This window comes from Esox lucius, chromosome 2 (assembly GCF_011004845.1).
Source record: "Esox lucius isolate fEsoLuc1 chromosome 2, fEsoLuc1.pri, whole genome shotgun sequence".
NCBI lineage: Eukaryota > Metazoa > Chordata > Actinopteri > Esociformes > Esocidae > Esox > Esox lucius.
The window spans coordinates 27,039,398-27,057,587 of record NC_047570.1 but is presented as its reverse complement, the minus strand read 5'-3'; the positions used below and the strand labels follow the sequence as shown (position 1 = coordinate 27,057,587).

At 41.1% G+C, this 18,190-nt stretch overlaps 1 protein-coding gene across 3 annotated transcripts; it reads right to left on the bottom strand.

Moving 5' to 3' along the window:
• Positions 1 to 4,276: 4,276 nt before the first annotated feature.
• On the bottom strand, positions 4,277 to 17,959 carry onecut1 (one cut homeobox 1). Of its 3 annotated transcripts, XR_828910.2 has the most exons (4): positions 16,445 to 17,959; positions 15,322 to 15,449; positions 14,754 to 14,808; positions 13,591 to 13,813 (listed from the first exon to the last, which is right to left on the bottom strand). XR_828910.2 is itself a non-coding variant. In XM_020051618.2 (2 exons), the coding sequence occupies exons 1-2, from the start codon at positions 17,574 to 17,576 to the stop codon at positions 10,218 to 10,220; spliced, it is 1,479 nt and encodes a 492-aa protein (XP_019907177.1). In that variant the 5' UTR covers positions 17,577 to 17,959; the 3' UTR covers positions 4,277 to 10,217. The 3 variants fall into 3 exon arrangements, 2 of the variants coding, with proteins under 2 accessions (XP_019907177.1, XP_019907180.1); XM_020051618.2 differs by lacking the exons at positions 13,591 to 13,813; positions 14,754 to 14,808; positions 15,322 to 15,449 and adding an exon at positions 4,277 to 10,564; XM_020051621.2 differs by lacking the exons at positions 13,591 to 13,813; positions 14,754 to 14,808; positions 15,322 to 15,449 and adding an exon at positions 4,277 to 10,564 and having other exon boundaries at positions 16,460 to 17,959.
• Positions 17,960 to 18,190: the final 231 nt, after the last annotated feature.

The following is an 18,190-nucleotide window of genomic DNA, read 5'->3' as shown; positions in this document are numbered from 1 at the left end:
TGGTAACCCAGTTTCATGTGTGCTTTGGGGGTCAGAGACTTGTCTATTTCCACGTTATAAAGAAAGACTTTATAATGTAAACTGCAATGTTGATCTTCAAACAAGATCATTGTGCTCAGAACAACAATTTGTCATACAATAAGTCATACATCTATGTCAGACTGATGGTTTTGGTTAAACTGCCTAGTACCAAGGGCGGGTACTAGTATTTTAGTCAGCTCTGTCTCTCATCTGTGGCATGCATTCCACTACCTCATATGATTGGTTGTCGTTTCCAGCTAATCACAAGCAGGCAGCACACTTCCTCATCTCATTGGCCAAGTAACCTGGCCTTCTGGCTTCATCATACTCAATTTTCTGATTGGTCGGGTAGGTGGACCTTCTGACATTGTGGCAACTAACAATTTGGACTACCACTCAAAAGTGTCCTGTGGTCATTTTTAATCAATGTTATTGTGTTATAGTGGTTCAAAACCTTGAATAGGTGCAAATAAACATTTATGCAGTGAAGAATTAATTAAAAACAGTAGCAATCCCTCAAAGAAACATGATATTTAGAGAATTACCTTTTGCTTTAAAAAGGTCACAAGTAAATCCATATTATAAGTGAAATGTTCACCACAGAATTTGTTTTACTTCTAATACAAACACGATAACCAAAATAATTTATTGAAATGTTTATGGGGAAAATTAGAGGCTTTTGTTTTACCATGCTCTTCGACAGGTTATCTAGGTTAAGTGCATAAGGTTTATTTGAGATTAAGTTGATAAAAAGAAAATTATACCTTAGTAGAAAATCATAACATCTAGAATAATCTCTTTTCTGCTGGCTGGCTTACACTGTCATCTAGAGGTGAAAGAGTAGAAGTGCTGGGTATTAATGCATGTCTGATATATTAAAACAAAATAAAACTGGTAGCCTCCAAATACAAAACCACAGCTCTCTTATGCCAGCTGGCACAAAATATGTGAGGGAATACATTTGACTAACAAGAAAAATGTATCAAGCCAATTCTCTCAATACTTTTGTTGCCCTTAAAAATGAGGTCTATGTATGCAATACTCTGAAAGAAGCAATCAAGCAGTCTATGTTAGGTCAGTCTCAGACAGCCAATAGTGGTTTGGTAGTGCTAGCCTTGCCCATGGCTCCATGCACATATGCAATTCCCTGCAGGAGACCAGGGTTCAATACCTGTCTCTGCATCACCTGTCTCCAATGATTCCCACTCCTAGTAAAAGAAAAAAAAAGATGTAAGGAGAGTGTCCACTGTCTTCTACAACCCTGTTTCCAAAAAGTGTTGAGAGTGTTGAGACAATCTGTAAAAAACAAATACAAACAGAATACAATGATGTGCAAATCATTGATCTCAATATTTATTTGAAAATAGTACAAAGACAATATATCAAATGTTGGAACTAAGAAATGTTATAGTTTTTGGAAAAATACATGGCAATTTTGATGATGCCAGCAACATGTTTCAAAAAATTTGGGACAGGGGCATGTTTACCCATGTGTTGCATCCCCTCTTCTTTTAACAATACTCTGTGTTTGGGAACAGAGGAGACTAATTGCTGTAGTTTTGAAAGTGAAATGTATTCCCGTTCTTGTATGTAGGATTTCAGCTGCTCAACAGTTTGGGTTCTCCTTTGTCGTATTTTTGCTTACAGGTGTTTCAGTTTTGCATTGATCCATTAATGGCTGAAGTTTGATAATGCTCCAAATATCTTTTGAATGGGTGACAAGTCTGGACTGCAGGCAGGCCCGTTTAGCACCCAGACTCTCAGAGTTGGGGAACAGAAGCAGAAGAAAGCAGGTGTTCTTCCAGGATAAACTTGTACTTGGCTTGATTCATGTGTACTTCACATAGAAAAATCTGCCCGATTCCAGCCTTGCTGAGGCATCCCCAGATCATCACTGATCCTCCACCAAATTTCACAGTGTGTGCGAGACACTGTGGCTTGTAGGCCTTTCCAGGTCTCCATCTAACCATTAGACAACCAGGTGTTGGGCAAAGCTGAAAATTGTACAAGTCAGAGAAGATGACCTTACTTCATTCCTATACGGTCTAATCTTTATGGTCTTTTGCAAACTTCAGCCTGGCTCTTCTTTGCTTCTCATTGATTAAGGACTCATTGACAAATTCAGCCCTGCCTTTAAGAGCCTGTTTCGAACAATCTTCACCGTGCACTTCAACCCAGCTGCTGTTTGCCATTCTTTTGGTAGGTCACTTGATATCATCCTACGGTTGTTGAGTGACATTTGAATTAGTTGACAGTCATCTCGGTATTCATTTTTGCCCTCTGCCAGTCTGTTGCTTTGTTGTCCCCAATGTCTGTTGCTTGACCTCCTAAAATGTTCAGGATGGAAGCAACCTGATGCTCACTGTCTCCCTCTGCCAGTAAAGCCAGAATTGAACCCTTCTTTTCCTCAATCAAAGCTTTCCTTTTCAACTCTTTTGTCATGCTGAATAGATATTTTTTAAATTAAAATTACCTTTGAGGTACTACTTGCACTGTTTTTGCCATCCAGCTGGTCCTATTGCAAGAGGATAGTGATGACCACAGCAGTGGTTTTTATACCTTTCCTCGTTAAATTAGATTTGGTTCAGGTAATCACCTAATCAGTACCTCATTAAGTAAAATGAGGTGTGCCTGTGTTTGAATTTAACAGGCACTGGAATGGAATCACTGCCATGCATGTAGAGATGCTGATTTAAGAAAAATTAGGAGTAGTCTCTTAATTTTTTCCAGAGCTGTATGTTGCTCCAAAACCTGTATATATTGTTCAGCATTAATGCTGCCTTCACAGATGTGCAAGTCACCAATGCCATGTGCACTAATGCACCTCCATACCAACCTGGATGCTGGCTTTTGTACACTGATAACAAGCAGGATGGTCCCTCTCCTCTTTATTCCGTAGGATGCAGCATCCATGATTCCCAAAAATAATTTCACGTTTTGATTTGTCAGACCACAGGACAGTTTTCCACTTTGCCTCAGTCCATTGTAAATGAGCTTAGTCCCAGATAAAGCAGTGGCATTTCTGGATCTTGTTTATATCTGGTTTCTTCTTTGCATGGTAGAGTTTTAACTTGCACTTGTGGATGCAGCGACTTACTGTGTTCACAGACAATGGTTTTCAGAAGTGCTCCTGATCCCATGCTGTGATTTCCATCACAGAATTGTATGTTTTTAATGCAGTGCCACCTGAGGGCCTGAAGATCAAGGCCATCCAATATTGGTTTTCGGCCTTGTCCCTTGTGTACAGAGATTTCTGCGGATTCTCTGAATATTTAAATTATATTATGTACCGCAGATGATGAGATCCCCAAATTCTTTGTAATTTTACATTGAGAAGCGTTATTCTTAAATTGTTGCTGTATTTGTCTGTGCAGTCTTTCACAGAGTGGTGAACCCCTCCCCATCTTTACTTCTGATAGGCCCATCCTCTCTGGAATGATCTTTTAACACCCAATCATGTTACTGACCTGTTGTCAAATAACCTAATTAGTTGTATGATATTCCATCAGGTTTAGTATTTTAGCGTTACACTCTTCTGTTTCCTCTTTCCCAACTTCTTGAAAACGTGTTGCCAGCCTCAAATTAAAAGAGGGCATATATCTTTGAAGAAACAATAAAATGTCTCAGTAGCAACATTTGAATTGTTGTCTTTGTGCTATTCTCTATTGAATATAGGGTGATATGCACATTAAATGATTTGCACATCATTGCATTCTGTTTTTAAATTTGACACAGTGTCCCAAAATGTTGGGAAACAGGGTTGTAAATAAATACTTCCTAATAATGCATATAGTGCTTCTGTTAATGGTCATAGTTTAAATAGTGTACATAGTTCTCTTGTATTAACATTGTTGGTACTAAGTTGTGTCACTGTGAACATCTAAAGATTGGTTCGTAACACGCAGATGAGGGCAAACATCTACCTATGGTTAGTCTATGGAACTTTTATTATCATTGAAATGCAGTCAGTCTAAAAGTAGTCACAATCATGTGTTTCAGACAGTTTGCACATTTAAAAGTAGTTTTGTTTGTTTATAATGTAGATATTTTCTAGAGCAGTGTAAACATTTCTAGAGCAGTGTGTCGCTCTGTAAGCACCCCTAAAAACTATAAGTAAACAACATCTAGATGTGTTTTACTTTCAAGCACACTGAATAATATGAAATAAATCTAAAGTGTTCTTGCCATCAGTGAGAATATTAATGATGAGTCTGGATTCAGGTGCTGGAATTTCAACTGTTTATTTTTTCTACTTTTTAGTGACTACAGAACATGTTACATTTTAACACTGAAAAACAAAAGCTGGATGACATATTCGCTTGTTTCTCTTTTATATTTTCATATTTTTTTCCTCTTACTTTTACTTTGCAAACACAGCAGATGAACTTGCACAGCACTGAGAGAGCAGTAACAAAGCCAGGAGTAAAGAACCTAAATTGTAACACCAACCAAGCTACTGTGACCCATAACGAGAGTGTGTCTCTGAGTCTTAGGTCTTATCTGGGACAGTGTTGCCCCATTTCATTAGGATTTAAAGGGCAAAAAGGATTCTAGATCAGGCCTCCTGCTCTGAGGTGCTTTGTGGACACAGGACAAGAACTGTGAACCTCTCTATGAGCCTGGGAGAATGTCACCTAACCCAACCCCCTTCTAACCCACCATACAAAGAAACCCAACTAGAAACTGTGATCAGAGATCTAAAAACATGAAGTTAAAGTACTTGGCTGTGTTCACCAGGCAAGGGAAGTTCCTTATTAAGACCTGAATTACCAGGTAGAGGGGGTCCATTTAGGTCTTGAGAACACAGCCAAGTACTAGTGAACACTGGGGATGTATTTGTATGCATCTGACTGTGATGATTGATATGAAGGACACAGAGTTTCAGAGAACAGATAGACAGAGAAATACTCTCACTGGCTGCTTCAAAACAACTTTCTCAGGGAAATTGTTTTGCAAGTTGTTTTAGTTTTTCTTTAGTTTATCAAAACCTTCCAGACCACTTTATCATATGAGTAATCTCTGGAAGAGCCCCTTATATTGTAGTTGTGTATGAGGCCACATCCAAATTGGCAACCTATTCCCTTCAACGCACTACTTTTAAAGAATAGGGCACCACCTCAGATCTGCCCTAACAACTGATTGTCTCAGACGCTGCAGTACAGTGATTGGACTTGTGGGCAAGCTACTCAGCATGATTAGGGAAACCTCCTGATTCACACAGATATGCTCAAACACAAATGGACGGTCAGATGAACGGACAGACAGATCACACACACAAGCCTGTTTATTTATACAATGTACTTTGACTACTTGTCTCTTCTTGTCTGTAGTTAGACTATTCCCATAGAATGGTTTGTCTTACAGAGAATGACAAAGTTTGAGGTCTGAAAGCTAAAACATCTGGCTCCATTGTCAGGATCCACCATATAAAGGCCTGTTCCTACTGGGAAGTTCACAACTGAGTCCACTGAACATACATGCACACACTTAAGCACAAACACACACACTGAAACCAGAGAATTGCTGTCCCTCCTTGACACACTCACACATTGATACCTTGGTAGAAGTTTCTTAGCAGATTTATTAGACTTTGCTCATTGTCATTACACGAGTTTGCACCAAACAACAGACAGTGGGTGGAGCTAGACGGCAGGGACCCTTTATTATTAGGAATGAAAGGGCTGTGTCTCATATCACACCCTATTCCCTTCATAGTGCACTACATTACATATAGGGAATAGGACAACATTTGAGATGCAGTGAAGAACCCTGTGATCCTGGGCTTCTGGCCGGCCTGCTGTCTCACCCATCCCACCACTAACTTAATCCACATGCCCCTGACTCCCCCCACCTCCCTCTGTGTATCACACAGCAAAGTTGACTCAGAACAGTCCTCAGGGACCAACTGTTTCACATGTGATGTGTTCCAACACTGACTCCCCTGACTAAACTAGTCACGGGCTTTATGATTAGTTGACTTAGTTGAATAAGGAGTGATGGTGTTGGAATAGACCTTATATGTGAACTGGTTGTTGGTCCTACACCAAATTTACACATTAGCATTTCCAGGCCGCCACAGTACAGCTGGGCTTGGCTTTACAGTGTGCAGCAGGCACCAAAGGACTGGGCTGAGCAACACTAAGAGGACTTGCAGCCCCGGTTTGGTTTGAAACAGTGCTTTAGATTGTACATTTAAACAGGAGATTCCCCACACGGCTGAGTAACCTTGACTACAGAAGCCCCAGGCCTACGCTCTTTACTAACATCTATACCCGTGCTGCAAATGGTAAATCAAAACCCAACGTCTTCTAACCTCACAAATGCCAGTGCCTTTTTTCACGTCGTACATTGTTTATTTTATCTATTTTCCTCCTCTTTTTGGTTTGTCTATGAAATCTTTGGATGTGCATTATAATCATGTATACCAATTAATAACAATTTCCTTTTAAAAATGAAAAAGAACAGGAAACATATTACACACTGCTGCTTGTTTCACTGCTGCTGAACAAAGTATGGAACAACTGTAGAACTTCTGTCTGCAAACTGAAATGACACCCTATTAACTACTGCACTACTGGGATAAGAGTTGCAGAGATGCAATTCCACCTACATGTATGTAAATGAGACAGACATATCCCTTAAAATCCAGATTTTCCTGATGTTCATTGTGGTCCTGATCACCTCCCTGGATTTACCATGTGTTTCTGGCCAGTAGTAGTGCATAACATAAGAAATAGGGTGTAGTGTCAGACGGGTTTCGGTCCCTTATCAGGGCAACGGTGTGGTCTCTGGCAGTGTTCAGAACGTATTTGAAAGGATGGAGCTGAGATACATTAGAAGAAGAATACAAATTGACTTCTTCATCGGATCTAAGCAGAACTGTTATAAGGCTGTAACACAAAACTGTCAGTTTGTTTTTTGCTTTTGTTAGTTTTCTTTCAAAAAACCTACTATATACACATCTAGATTTTCTACAAAGGCATAAATTAAAGCAGTGGTTAAGCAATAATACAAAAATGCAATTAAATTAAAATCAAATCATCACAACACAGAAGATAAAAGGAGAGGATATTGACACATTATCACAGCAGTTGTTGGTTTTACCCTGTAAAAACAATAGTCTACCATTATTATAATATTGGAATAAGTACCCAACGTCTGATATTAAAATAGTACAAGTCATCTCTCCATCCAGACAAGTTTCAAATCCAAAAAACCTGAAACGTGTCCTGGACAAACCTTAACAGAGCACTTTTGCCAAAAAACATAAAATAAATAATAACCATAAAGCTTTTTGAAGTAACAATAACAACATTAGTTGCTGAACTATCTAAATTCTGCCTGACCCATGTCGACTCTACAGAACCACAGAGTTCTCACTATGAGGTATTCAGTCACACTCATGGCCAGAGTGCTGGGCCTTCCTTCAGAGGGGAGGGGAGAGGATGGAAGGAGAGATGGGGAAGGAGTGGGTGAGTAGGGGGGGTCAGGGATTTGCATGGGAGACAAGAAGAAGAGCTTTGGTATTTTAGCAGTAGTGGAGAACAGAAAATTCCTTTGGTATGTTTTCATTGCATGGTTATACAGGCTGAGGTATTCAAAGGAGTAAAAGGTCTAAGGTGAGAGAGATCATAGAGAGGTCAACAGCGGTTTAACACTTTGGTAAAAGCAAGGCACTCGTCCTGTGAGTTTTAGAGAGTTTCTCAGACGTATGTATAGTTTGGAAAATGGTCCAAATGTAATTCTTTTCAATGTTTTAATTGTTTTAACAAGTCTTTCTGGAATGTTGACAACATGTATCTCTAGAAAGTGTTGCCAACATGTCCTTTCAGAAAACAGTCAACATGTCTTTCTAAAACACAGTCAACTTTCAACTCTAGAAACTTGTCAACCTGTCTGTCGAGAACAGGGGTAGGCAACTAGATTCAGCAACTGGCCAGTTTTGTTGGATGATACAAGGGCTGAAAAATAATTAGAATTGTAAAAAATTGTGTACAGTGCAAAAAACATAGCTTATCTTCGATAATTTCTAGTTGATTTCCTGGTCATTTCAGTTTTAAAAAACGGACACATCCTCCAATAACTGTTTAAATGTTTTGGTCATTTTACGAATCACTTTGGTATAACACATACGGTTGTCTTCCTTTTTTAAACCACACCTCAGATGACTTGTGGTGTGGTATAGCTTGTTGCGGACCCCTGGTCTAAAATGTTGATAACAAAACTGTCTAGAACATCATCAACATGTCTGTCTAGGAAGTTATTCAAATGTATGTTTAGAGTGTCATTTCTTTGTAACATAGTATCATGTTTATATAGATCTATAATTAAAGAGCAGAGACGAAGAAAGACCATGCAGAACAAGGGGAGGAGAGGAGGACGAGAGGAGGACGAGAGGAGGACGAGAGGAGGACGAGAGGAGGACGAGAGGAGGACGAGAGTAGACGAGAAAAGAGGATAGGTTGGGGCACGGGTTAGGGTAAGGACATTTGGTAAACTTTCTATCCACGTCACTCATGTCGGCCGTGCAATGACAAAATCTTTGGTTATCTTTGGTATCATCAAAGTGATAGAAATCACAAATGGAAATTGAGTGAGGTAGCATCTTTGGTTCACACTATAAAATATCTGTAGGTCTTAACACATTTGACGTTTTCTGTAATCCTCTTCTTTGTTGTTTCCTTGTGACATAAGGAAGCAGCTCTTGCTTGGCTTTGCTGCATTTGGTTTAATGCTCATTAACCGCAGAGCTCCAGTGACCCATGGACAGAGGCAAAGACACCCCAACCCCACTCTGACTCCCACTCCCAAAGACAGAACTGGGACCACAGACATGGAGGAGTACAGAAGAGCTAACCCAGCCCACAGAGTCAGATGACACAGAGTCAGATGACCAATCCTACATAGTTTGACCCATACACTGGGTCAGCAGGCCACTGTAGTGCTTTCTGCCTGCGTTGCATCCATCCACATCCACACAATGAGAGCTTAGAGCGGGAAAGCAAGAGTTGAGTAGGGCTTGACGGATTGAGGGAGAGAGGATGAGAAGAAGTAAGGTGAGAGAGATGGAAAAAAGGACAGGGTTAACAGTCACACTCGGGTCTTAAAAAATACTCTTTACAACATCAAAATATAAGACATTTTCTTTGGTTGTACTTCTTGCTGTGATATTGTGATTTGGTATAATAACTGCATACAGTCTAGGGACTACCTGCCCTGGAGTGGAGAAAGCTTTGGTTTGAATATTTACTCTCACAACTTGTGCAGGAAAAAAGCACTACGGAGTGGTTATGGGGTTAGGGTTAGTAGCCTCCACTGGGGTGATTTTACCCCAGCCCGGTTTACTCCTCCAGTTGAGGAAGTAGAAGATGCCCCTAATCACTGTTCCAGGGTCAGAAAGATTAAATAATTATCTAATGTGATAGGATTGGGGGCAAGGTTATGTTAAGTTAAACCTGATCAGTTTATGGCAGCTTCTACCTGGTGTGGCTGGGTATTTTAGGAGTTCCTGACAGGAAGAAAACTCTGACCAATCAAATATCTGTTTATCCTGACAGGCAGAAACTGACCCATCCAAGCGGCTGCTGAACATTCTGTGGCCCCTGTAAGATTCCCCCTCTTAGCTGATTGGCCCATCCCAGGGGATCTCCTTCTATTGGTATGAAACCACAACACTGTTAGGCTGATTTAAATGTCCATCCAGAGGCGCTCCCCAAACTGACCAATCAGATCAAAGATAAGGACAATGGCTGGGAGGTATTAAAGCTGTGAGACCAGTGATTGGATGAGTTGTTTGCCAGAAAATATTTTTTAAAGCAAGTCAAAACAAGTCTTTGGTTTCTTCTTTGGATACTATAAATAGCAATGTTAAAGTACAGGCTATAAGGTCAAACCTCTGTCTTGCAGGTCTTTTCCCTATTTTCTCTTGATTTCTACATTTCAAAGCTTTTTCACCAAGGTTGAGTCAGTGTCTCAGTCTGCCTCCCCACCAACAGTAAAACTTCATGGCTGCTTCAAAATAGAAAACTAGATCACCACACCAACTGAAAACGTACCGTATACCATAAATAATAGAAAATTCAGCCAACTCAACACTTGATTACCTGAGTTGACGTAACAGAAAAGTCAGTGTGGCAACTTATTTTTCCTTTGTTGAAACAACAAACTGTTTCTTGTTTCCCACCCACCCCTACTCCTCAGGCTTTGCTGCAACTAGAGGAAGAGGAGTGGGAGGAGCCACCATTTTCATCCAGCCATTTGTCGAGACTGCGTCGCCGTGCATTCATGAAGAAATTGGAGACAGTGGCCAGTTCCAGGCCAAGCTGCTGGCTGATGGTGATTTGAAGCTCCTTCGATGGACGCTTGTTTTCCTTGAAGATGGCATGGAGGGTCCTTCTCTGGACATCTGTAAACACCAGCCGAGGCTTCTTGGAGTGGCCACCATTGCCGCTGTGGTTGCCGCCGCCACTGCTGCCACCACGTTCTCCACCAACTTTGCTGTGAGCGTGTCCATGGCCCAGGTCCTGCTCCTTGCGCTTGCACGCTAATGGAGGAGTACGAAGGGTGAGGGAGAAAGAAATGTTACGACAAACTTAATTAAAACAACAGGTGTATTACAACAATAACGACACGGTACATTAAAATGAGAACAATAGCCTGTACTACACAATCACATACGCAAAGGAATATAACACACATTTTGTCTTTCTATACTTGTGGGGACCGGAGACCTAAACCCGAAATCCATATTTCCTATTATCAAGCCCTTAGACTAACTTTCACAATCTAACTTTTATGTTTATGCTTCACTTAGTCCTAACACCTAACAAATAATGCGTAAACCTAAATGTTATCTGAATTCCAACCCTATTGAAAGTGTTAAACCAAACCCCTACCACAGCAAAACATTTGTCCTTTTGTCAGGTTTTATGATCTCTGTGGGGAAATCTGGATCCCACATGTACACATGCTGTGACTTGAATCTTTCACTCACACACACACACACACACACACACAGACAGTATCACAATAATACAGACAGGCAGAAATAAGGGTCGCTCTCCATGGTGCTTAAACACAGTGTCTCTTGCATAACGACCCTTCAACAGTAGAGGGCAGAAGTGCGTTGCAAAAAACTGAAGCGGTTCGACCCAAACGCCATTAATTCTACTTGAGAATTTAGGCTTTTTTCACTGTACTGACTGATTGAAGTAATAGTTATAAAATAATCTATTACACTACCATCTGACAGAATGAAGCCTACAGTATGTAGAATATAATCAAACAAGTGAGATACTGATTTGTTCGTCAGGTCGCCTACGTTGTGTGATATTTGTGTCTATGAGTTGCATAGAGAAGGTTTTGTTTCAGTTGATTGATTCATGAAACCTATGTATTGATTTCACGCGTTGAATTGAACAATAATGCATTTGTGTGTTCTGTGATAGCAGCAGAAGCCTAGGTAGAGACACCCCTAGTACGAATGTCTCCAGTCTAGATAACCATTAACAGAGCTCTACTGCTCCGTGTGTGAAGCTGTATCTGCGGTATGTGTTTGTGTTTGTGTGTGTGTACGTGCGAGTGTTCGCGAGTGTATGTAGCTATATCCTATCAGCTGCGCTATAAATCAACGTGCTGAAGGCCATAGTGACACGACAGCAGCCAGCGCGCAGAGCAGACAGACAGGTTGTTGGACAGGTAGTAGGGAGCTTTCCCAGGGTCGTTATCACTCTGGTCACACACACGGCTATGCCCGTCTGACAATCATTTAACAGATAACTCCACACTGAGGTAGCCTAGCAATGGCATGACTGCACACACTCATTCAGCCTACATACAACAACGGGGTGTTATCAAGTTAGGACGGTTACAACATATTTTAAGTAGGTCTACTCAATCCAAGTATAGTAAATAACTGAATGTTCTTCTAGCAGCCTAACTTACCAAACAGGAAAATATTAAAGCCTAAGGAATGTCTAACGAACGACTCGATCAGAAGTCAGAATCAATACTAAAGATACATTATATGCCATGTGGCATATAAACCGTGATGTTTATAATTATTTACAATACACACATTCTACATTTGTAAATTATTTAATTAGCTAATATTGGATATTTTAAACGGTAGATTTTTTGTTGTTAACTAATGATCATTTCGGCTTCAAGCCAACCAGCTACGAGCAGCCATATAGACTAGGCCGTATAGCTTTAAATGTTCCCTACGTGAGTGATTCAGACTTTATTTCGAGTGCGTAAATCACCAAAAATGTAAAGCAATCTATTTAAGAAATAGGCTAATTTATAAGCAGCCTACGGACAGGCCTTACATGAGAAACCGCAAGAAATACATGATGTAACAGGGGAAATATAATAAGGCACATTTCAATAACAATCTTCTATTTCAGTTCTTAGTAGGCCGATCACACACTTCACCCGAGGACGGATCGATTCCGTCCCGCTCCGGCTTCCGTCTCCTGTTTACACACATTTTTCAGAATCTGAAGCGTTATTATCATGGGAAGAACTGTACAATGGAGGATAAAGTATGATTCTACTAACACTGTGAGTTGTAATGGACCAAAATGTAGGTGTGAATTTAAAATATATTTTGGTCATGTGCGAATACAACATTGGCCTTTACAGTTTAATTCAAGTTAAAATATGTTAAGTCCTAACAATATGCCTAGTATAAAATTCATTTAATTTATTTGCATCAATACATGACAGAAATGGATAAATAGCAAATAACTAATCTACTGCTTATTTGCTCAAGCTATTCACGCAATTTTGAGAGATAATTCGTTCTAAGTCTAATTTATCAATATGACTCTTTCGCACGCATCAGCATTGCAGAGAATACACTGAAAAGGAAATCGTAAAAAGATCTGAAGACAAACATTTCTTCTCTTTAGAATAACATTGTTAAACAAATGAAACTGTTCATGGTATGAACGCGCAGACGCGCGCACACACTTTCAGCAGCATAGCGCCCCACAAGCCAAAGCATATATGCTTCAGCAGGTATTGATTAAAAAATAAAGCAATTCTTTCGCATGTCGGCGACATCGTGGTTCCCAGTGTTGTGTGGTGTCCGCATTCGCACGTGTATAAATCCAGCCGCTCCAACAGATCAGCACGGATTGACTTGCGTCCTCCGGGACAAATTAATAGAGAGCTATCAATCAGTTAATTATCACAAACCGCAAGTCTGCCCCGCGTCACGCCTCCTAACGACCTTAACGCTGAGACAACACACACACAAAACACAATCAACGTGTCGCAAGACACCCCAGTTAACATTTTTACGGCGATTCAACGCTGAAAATGCGTCTATGTACAACACTGACTATTTCAAGTACTAACGAAAGTTGAGTCTTTTGAGGCTGTTCAAAATACATAATTTGGAGGCCATTGTTTAAAACACGTCAAATGAAATCTTGCCAACTTTCATTTAGGCTATGCCCCAGACATCAACACAGAATCAACACTGAATCTTTTCAATTTCCAAATATTAACTTTATGCATTTAGATTACACACAATGAATTATAAACAGCTGACAAAAAATGCATAGTTCACATTCTTTTATTTCCTTATAGAATTTAACAGTTTATTGCAATCTTTCATTTTGACTGAAATGCTATAGTTGATATTATCAAAATATATTATTATAGTTTGTTGTGGGGAAAAAAACATCTGTCACCACTGTTTCCCCTCAAATGGTCTGTTCAACCACCATCCCTGGCTCTCCCTGGGGCTTTTAAGGTGTTCAGCCATTCCACTTTGTCACAGCTGTAACAAAAAAATATAAACGAGAATAGAATGAGAGCAAACAATGTAAAATGACTGGTTGTAAGGTTTGATTAGGAAAACATTTTAGAATTAAAAATGATTTTCGCAGTCCTTTAAACAATATTGGCCAGCAACATAACCTGAAAATAATATCAATGTTTTATTCTTGCATTACAGAATGATAACAATCACAGTGTTTGCTCTGCATTCATTCAGCCAGTAGAAAGGCTGTTCAGACATTTATGGAGAGACACCCTTATCTCTGTCTCTCTTGAGCCTGCTGGAAGTTGCAGTGTTAAAGTAATATCCAATAATTACAACCTTGTGTCATTTCCCAGCAGGAATGGGAGATTCAAAGATCACCACATGCCTCTTCCAAATGTCTGAACAGCCAATTTTCCACAATGCTCACTCAGGTTGACTTCATCTGGATGTCAACCTGAGCCAACAGACACTTTTTTGTAACTGTAACTGCCACAACCTGGGTGAAATTTGGGTTAACTTCAGGGACAGAAGATAGATTTTTCACTTTGCTCAGGGTTTAGAACCAGTGACCTTTTATTAACAGGACAAGGTTCTTAATCACTAGGCTATCCTGCCACCCTAAAATCATCGCTGATCATAATCACACTCAACCTGCCCGAAGTCATTAAAGCACGATGATACAAGGAAACCTTGGTTGACTACAGTACCTCCCAGCTCCACCTGGAAAGTACTGGGTTAACATGCAACATCCCTTGGAACTCCTGCCCATAGTTGGCTATGGCATAACCTTGGAGTGAACTGAGGTCTTACTAGTGAAACACTGTATTGCTTTAGACCACTGTGTCATTTGGTTGGTCCCTTCATTGTTTACAGTAACCATAATCATTGATAAATTAGGATACAAGGCAATAAATATCCCTTATAGGACAATTTATTATACCCTCTGATTACTTACCCACACGTTTCTTCTGGAGCTTTTTGTGGTTGGGGAAAGGCATGTCCTTTGGGTTCTATATCAAAACATTCCCAAAAAATGGTGCCATTTGTATCAAGGATCCAAAAAAAGAACAATTATTTCCGGAGAGCAAATATTAACTTTGAGATTTTTACAATTATGCCAAAAATTACACCTTAACTGCAGAGTTTGACCAGTATGATAATAAATACAATACTTACAGTATGTTAACAAATACATATACAATACAAATACTTTACTTGCAATTAATCAGAAATGGATCTGAAATGTAAATAACCAAGACAACCTCTTTGTAGGTAACTGCTGCATTAATGTACATGTGAAAGTTGTTTAGCTAATGTAACTACCACACATTGGTGTTAATACTGCATTCATATGGACTAGCATAGCAACATTAGGTACCTAGCCTGACAAATTATGCTAACTTTGCTAGCTTGCATGTCAAATGAGCAGCCAGCTAGCTATAGATGAACGTGAAGTGCATGGCTAGTTGCTTAAATAATGTTGAAAATAGTAAATTGACTAATTCATTAATCAGTGTACTTACCAATAACACAACTTAGCACTTTGAAATTTGAAAAACGTTTGTATCCTTGTCCATAGCACGTCTGCTTTCCACAGCAAGCAAACAACCTGCATAGCATGTTACACTACCATCCACTGAGTGTGACTCCGCTGTGCATTTTGGAAAAAATAGTTCTCTTACAACAATATAAAAAATTTAAAAAAAATGTACACCGATCTCAAATAATGGACATATTCCACGAGAAAGTATCAGTTAAACATCCTTCTATATAGCAATTTCCATACGCATTTTCAACTGTTGAAATTAATTAGATTTAAATTCAATTTCAAGGTCGAAGGACGCCCATTGCTCTGTGGGACGGCAGGATACGTGTTCCTCAATATTTATAACAATGGTCATACATTTTTTAAATTATATTCTATGTTTACTATTTTTTGTATTCAGTCATCCGAAGATGTTACAGTCATCCGAAGAAGTATCCAAACACACCACTTAATATCTATAAGACAAAGATACATTTTCATGATATTAAAATATTTAATGTGCTTGATTCTGTGTAGGTTTACATAGATGACATGCAAGATGCTGTTTATAATCAACAACTAGGTGATCAAACTTATGTGTTATGATCTCTGATCATAACCAACACACATACACACACACATAGACGCTTGTTTTACTATACTCGTGAGGATTTTTGGGGGGGATCAATTAATATGCTTTTTTTTTTAATCCTAACTTTAACTCTAACCCATAGAACCCAGTTGTAACCCTAACTCGAATCAAGCCTAAAAAACGATTTATATTAGTGAGGACCGGTAAAATGTTCACGCTCGCGCGCGTGCACAAACAGTAGAAAGATCTTACACGAAACCTGAATAGAGACTTGGTCATGTAGAATGTAAAAAGCCGAAGGAGGAAGACAACAAAGACTATTATGTTTAATTAAGCTGGAGGGAATTCTAGAGGGAGGTTTCCGTTCTCTGACACCACTGGCTAGGCTAATCCACTGTCAGATTGAAGTCAGCCGAAGATAAACAATTCTGTTCCAATGATGAGAACAAATACATCGAAATGCATACTAAATAGCTATATATATAAAGAGACAAGAAAAGAAGATACATAAATAGGAAGTGGGTATTACCGAGGGTTCGCTCACCTGCGAGCCTGAGTGCGCTCATGCGTGTGAACTCAGGCTCCTGTAGCCACTTCCACATACGACGGAACGTCTCCCGGCCGGACTTGAGTTTAGACCAGGGCTTGGGATTTCGAAGCAGGTCTGACAGGGTTCCCTGGGACCGACACAGCACCCTCTGGGCAAAGATAGCCTGGGGAATGGAGTAACGTTTCAGCTCAGTGGTGATTCTCTGCGCTACTTCTTTTGTGTTTACTTCTTCCATTTGACCCGCCGAACTACCACCGGTACCAGCACCTCCACCCTGGATTTGAACTCCGGGCACTGAGTTCTGGCTGTGGCTGTTGTTGTCTCTGGGGTTCCCGTGACCTAAGCTGTGCCCTGAGGCTCCGAGGTGTGCATGGGGGTGGTGGTGGTGGTGGAGGCCATTGATGTGGAGCATGTTCCCGGAAGAGGTCAGGTGTTGATCTGCGTGTCTGGCCAGCATAGTGGGGTGATGAGCCTCGAACCCACCGGGTGTCAGTTGCATCTTCTCCCCCGGCATGGAGGCTGAGACCCCAGGGTGGGCGTAGGGGGGCAGGCCGGCCTGGGAGCTGTGTAGCCCGGCCAGGCCAGAGCCAGACAGCGGAGAGAGGCTCTGTCCCATCCCTGGGGCATCTTTGTGGTGGTAGGGGGAGTAAAGGTTGTTGATGGGCGCGAGGCCCCTCTCATCCCTCATTAACGTAAAGCTGCCGGTGACATTACCAGGTAGTCGCTGATGATGATGTGGATGGTGGTGAGGATGAGGGTGATGATGATGGTGGTGATGATGAGGGAACTTGTCTGCCACAGTGGAGATAGGGGGCAGGGGGGGCTGGAGAGGGGTGAGAGTTGTGTAGGTGCTCGCGCTCATTCCAGGGGGAGTCTCGCACATGCTCATGGCAGGGTGCAGGTGATGACCGGGGTGTCCAGTGTTGTGTCCGTGGTGGGAGTGGTATTCCCCTCCTTCCAGCAGGCTCGTCATGCCTATGGAGCGGTGCACCAGCCCTCGGGGTCCCCCTGGGCGGGGGTGAGGGCTGTGGCCGCCAAGCAGCTCTCCAGGACCGGCCACAGACTCATGGCTGAGGTCGCCGAGGCTCTCCATTGACAGTTGCGCGTTCATGATGCTTGGCGACCATCTATGTGACCAGGGAGAGGGATGGATTTTCCACCGAACAGTTGAGTCCCGACGGAAGAAAAGTTGCCTGTCGTTTCGCTGATTTGATCTTGTGGTTTGTCGCTTGGAACCTGGTTGCTTGGTGTTTTTGATATCCTTTTTATCGATGATATTGTTCTTGTCTTTGTTGATGATTTTCTTTCCAGTTTTTATATATTCGTATTTCCCTTTTGACTCTTTTTAATGGTATTTCAATTTAGTTTCTGCTTCCTCTCGGCTGTGTCGCGTGCCCCCCCGCCTGTCCTAGCGCTCCGTTCGGGACCCACGCCATCTCTCTCTCCGTGGCTCGACTCGTGGTGCTCGGTTTCTCCACACCACGGTATCACCGCTGCAGAGCCCCAATATACACACATGCGCACTGGCAACACTACATCCCTCCCATCACAGACACACACAACACACACAGACAGGCTACATGAGGCTCTGACGTCAGTTATTAAGGAAGTTACAAGATATATTATTAAGCTAAGGCTGCTTATTACCCCTCCCCCTCGTTGCTCTTTCTATCTTTTGCACACACACACACACATACACGCACACACAAACACAGCCCACCAGCA

What these genes read in the sequence shown, in the direction of transcription:
- onecut1 (XM_020051618.2), bottom strand. Translation starts at nt 17,576, where the DNA reads ATGAACGCGCAACTGTCAATGGAGAGCCTCGGCGACCTCAGCCATGAG. An exon ending in CGCAGGTGAGCGAACCCTCG is followed by an intron (nt 10,565 to 16,444) that starts GTAATACCCACT and finishes CTCCTCCATTAG; the next exon opens with CGTGCAAGCGCAAGGAGCAG.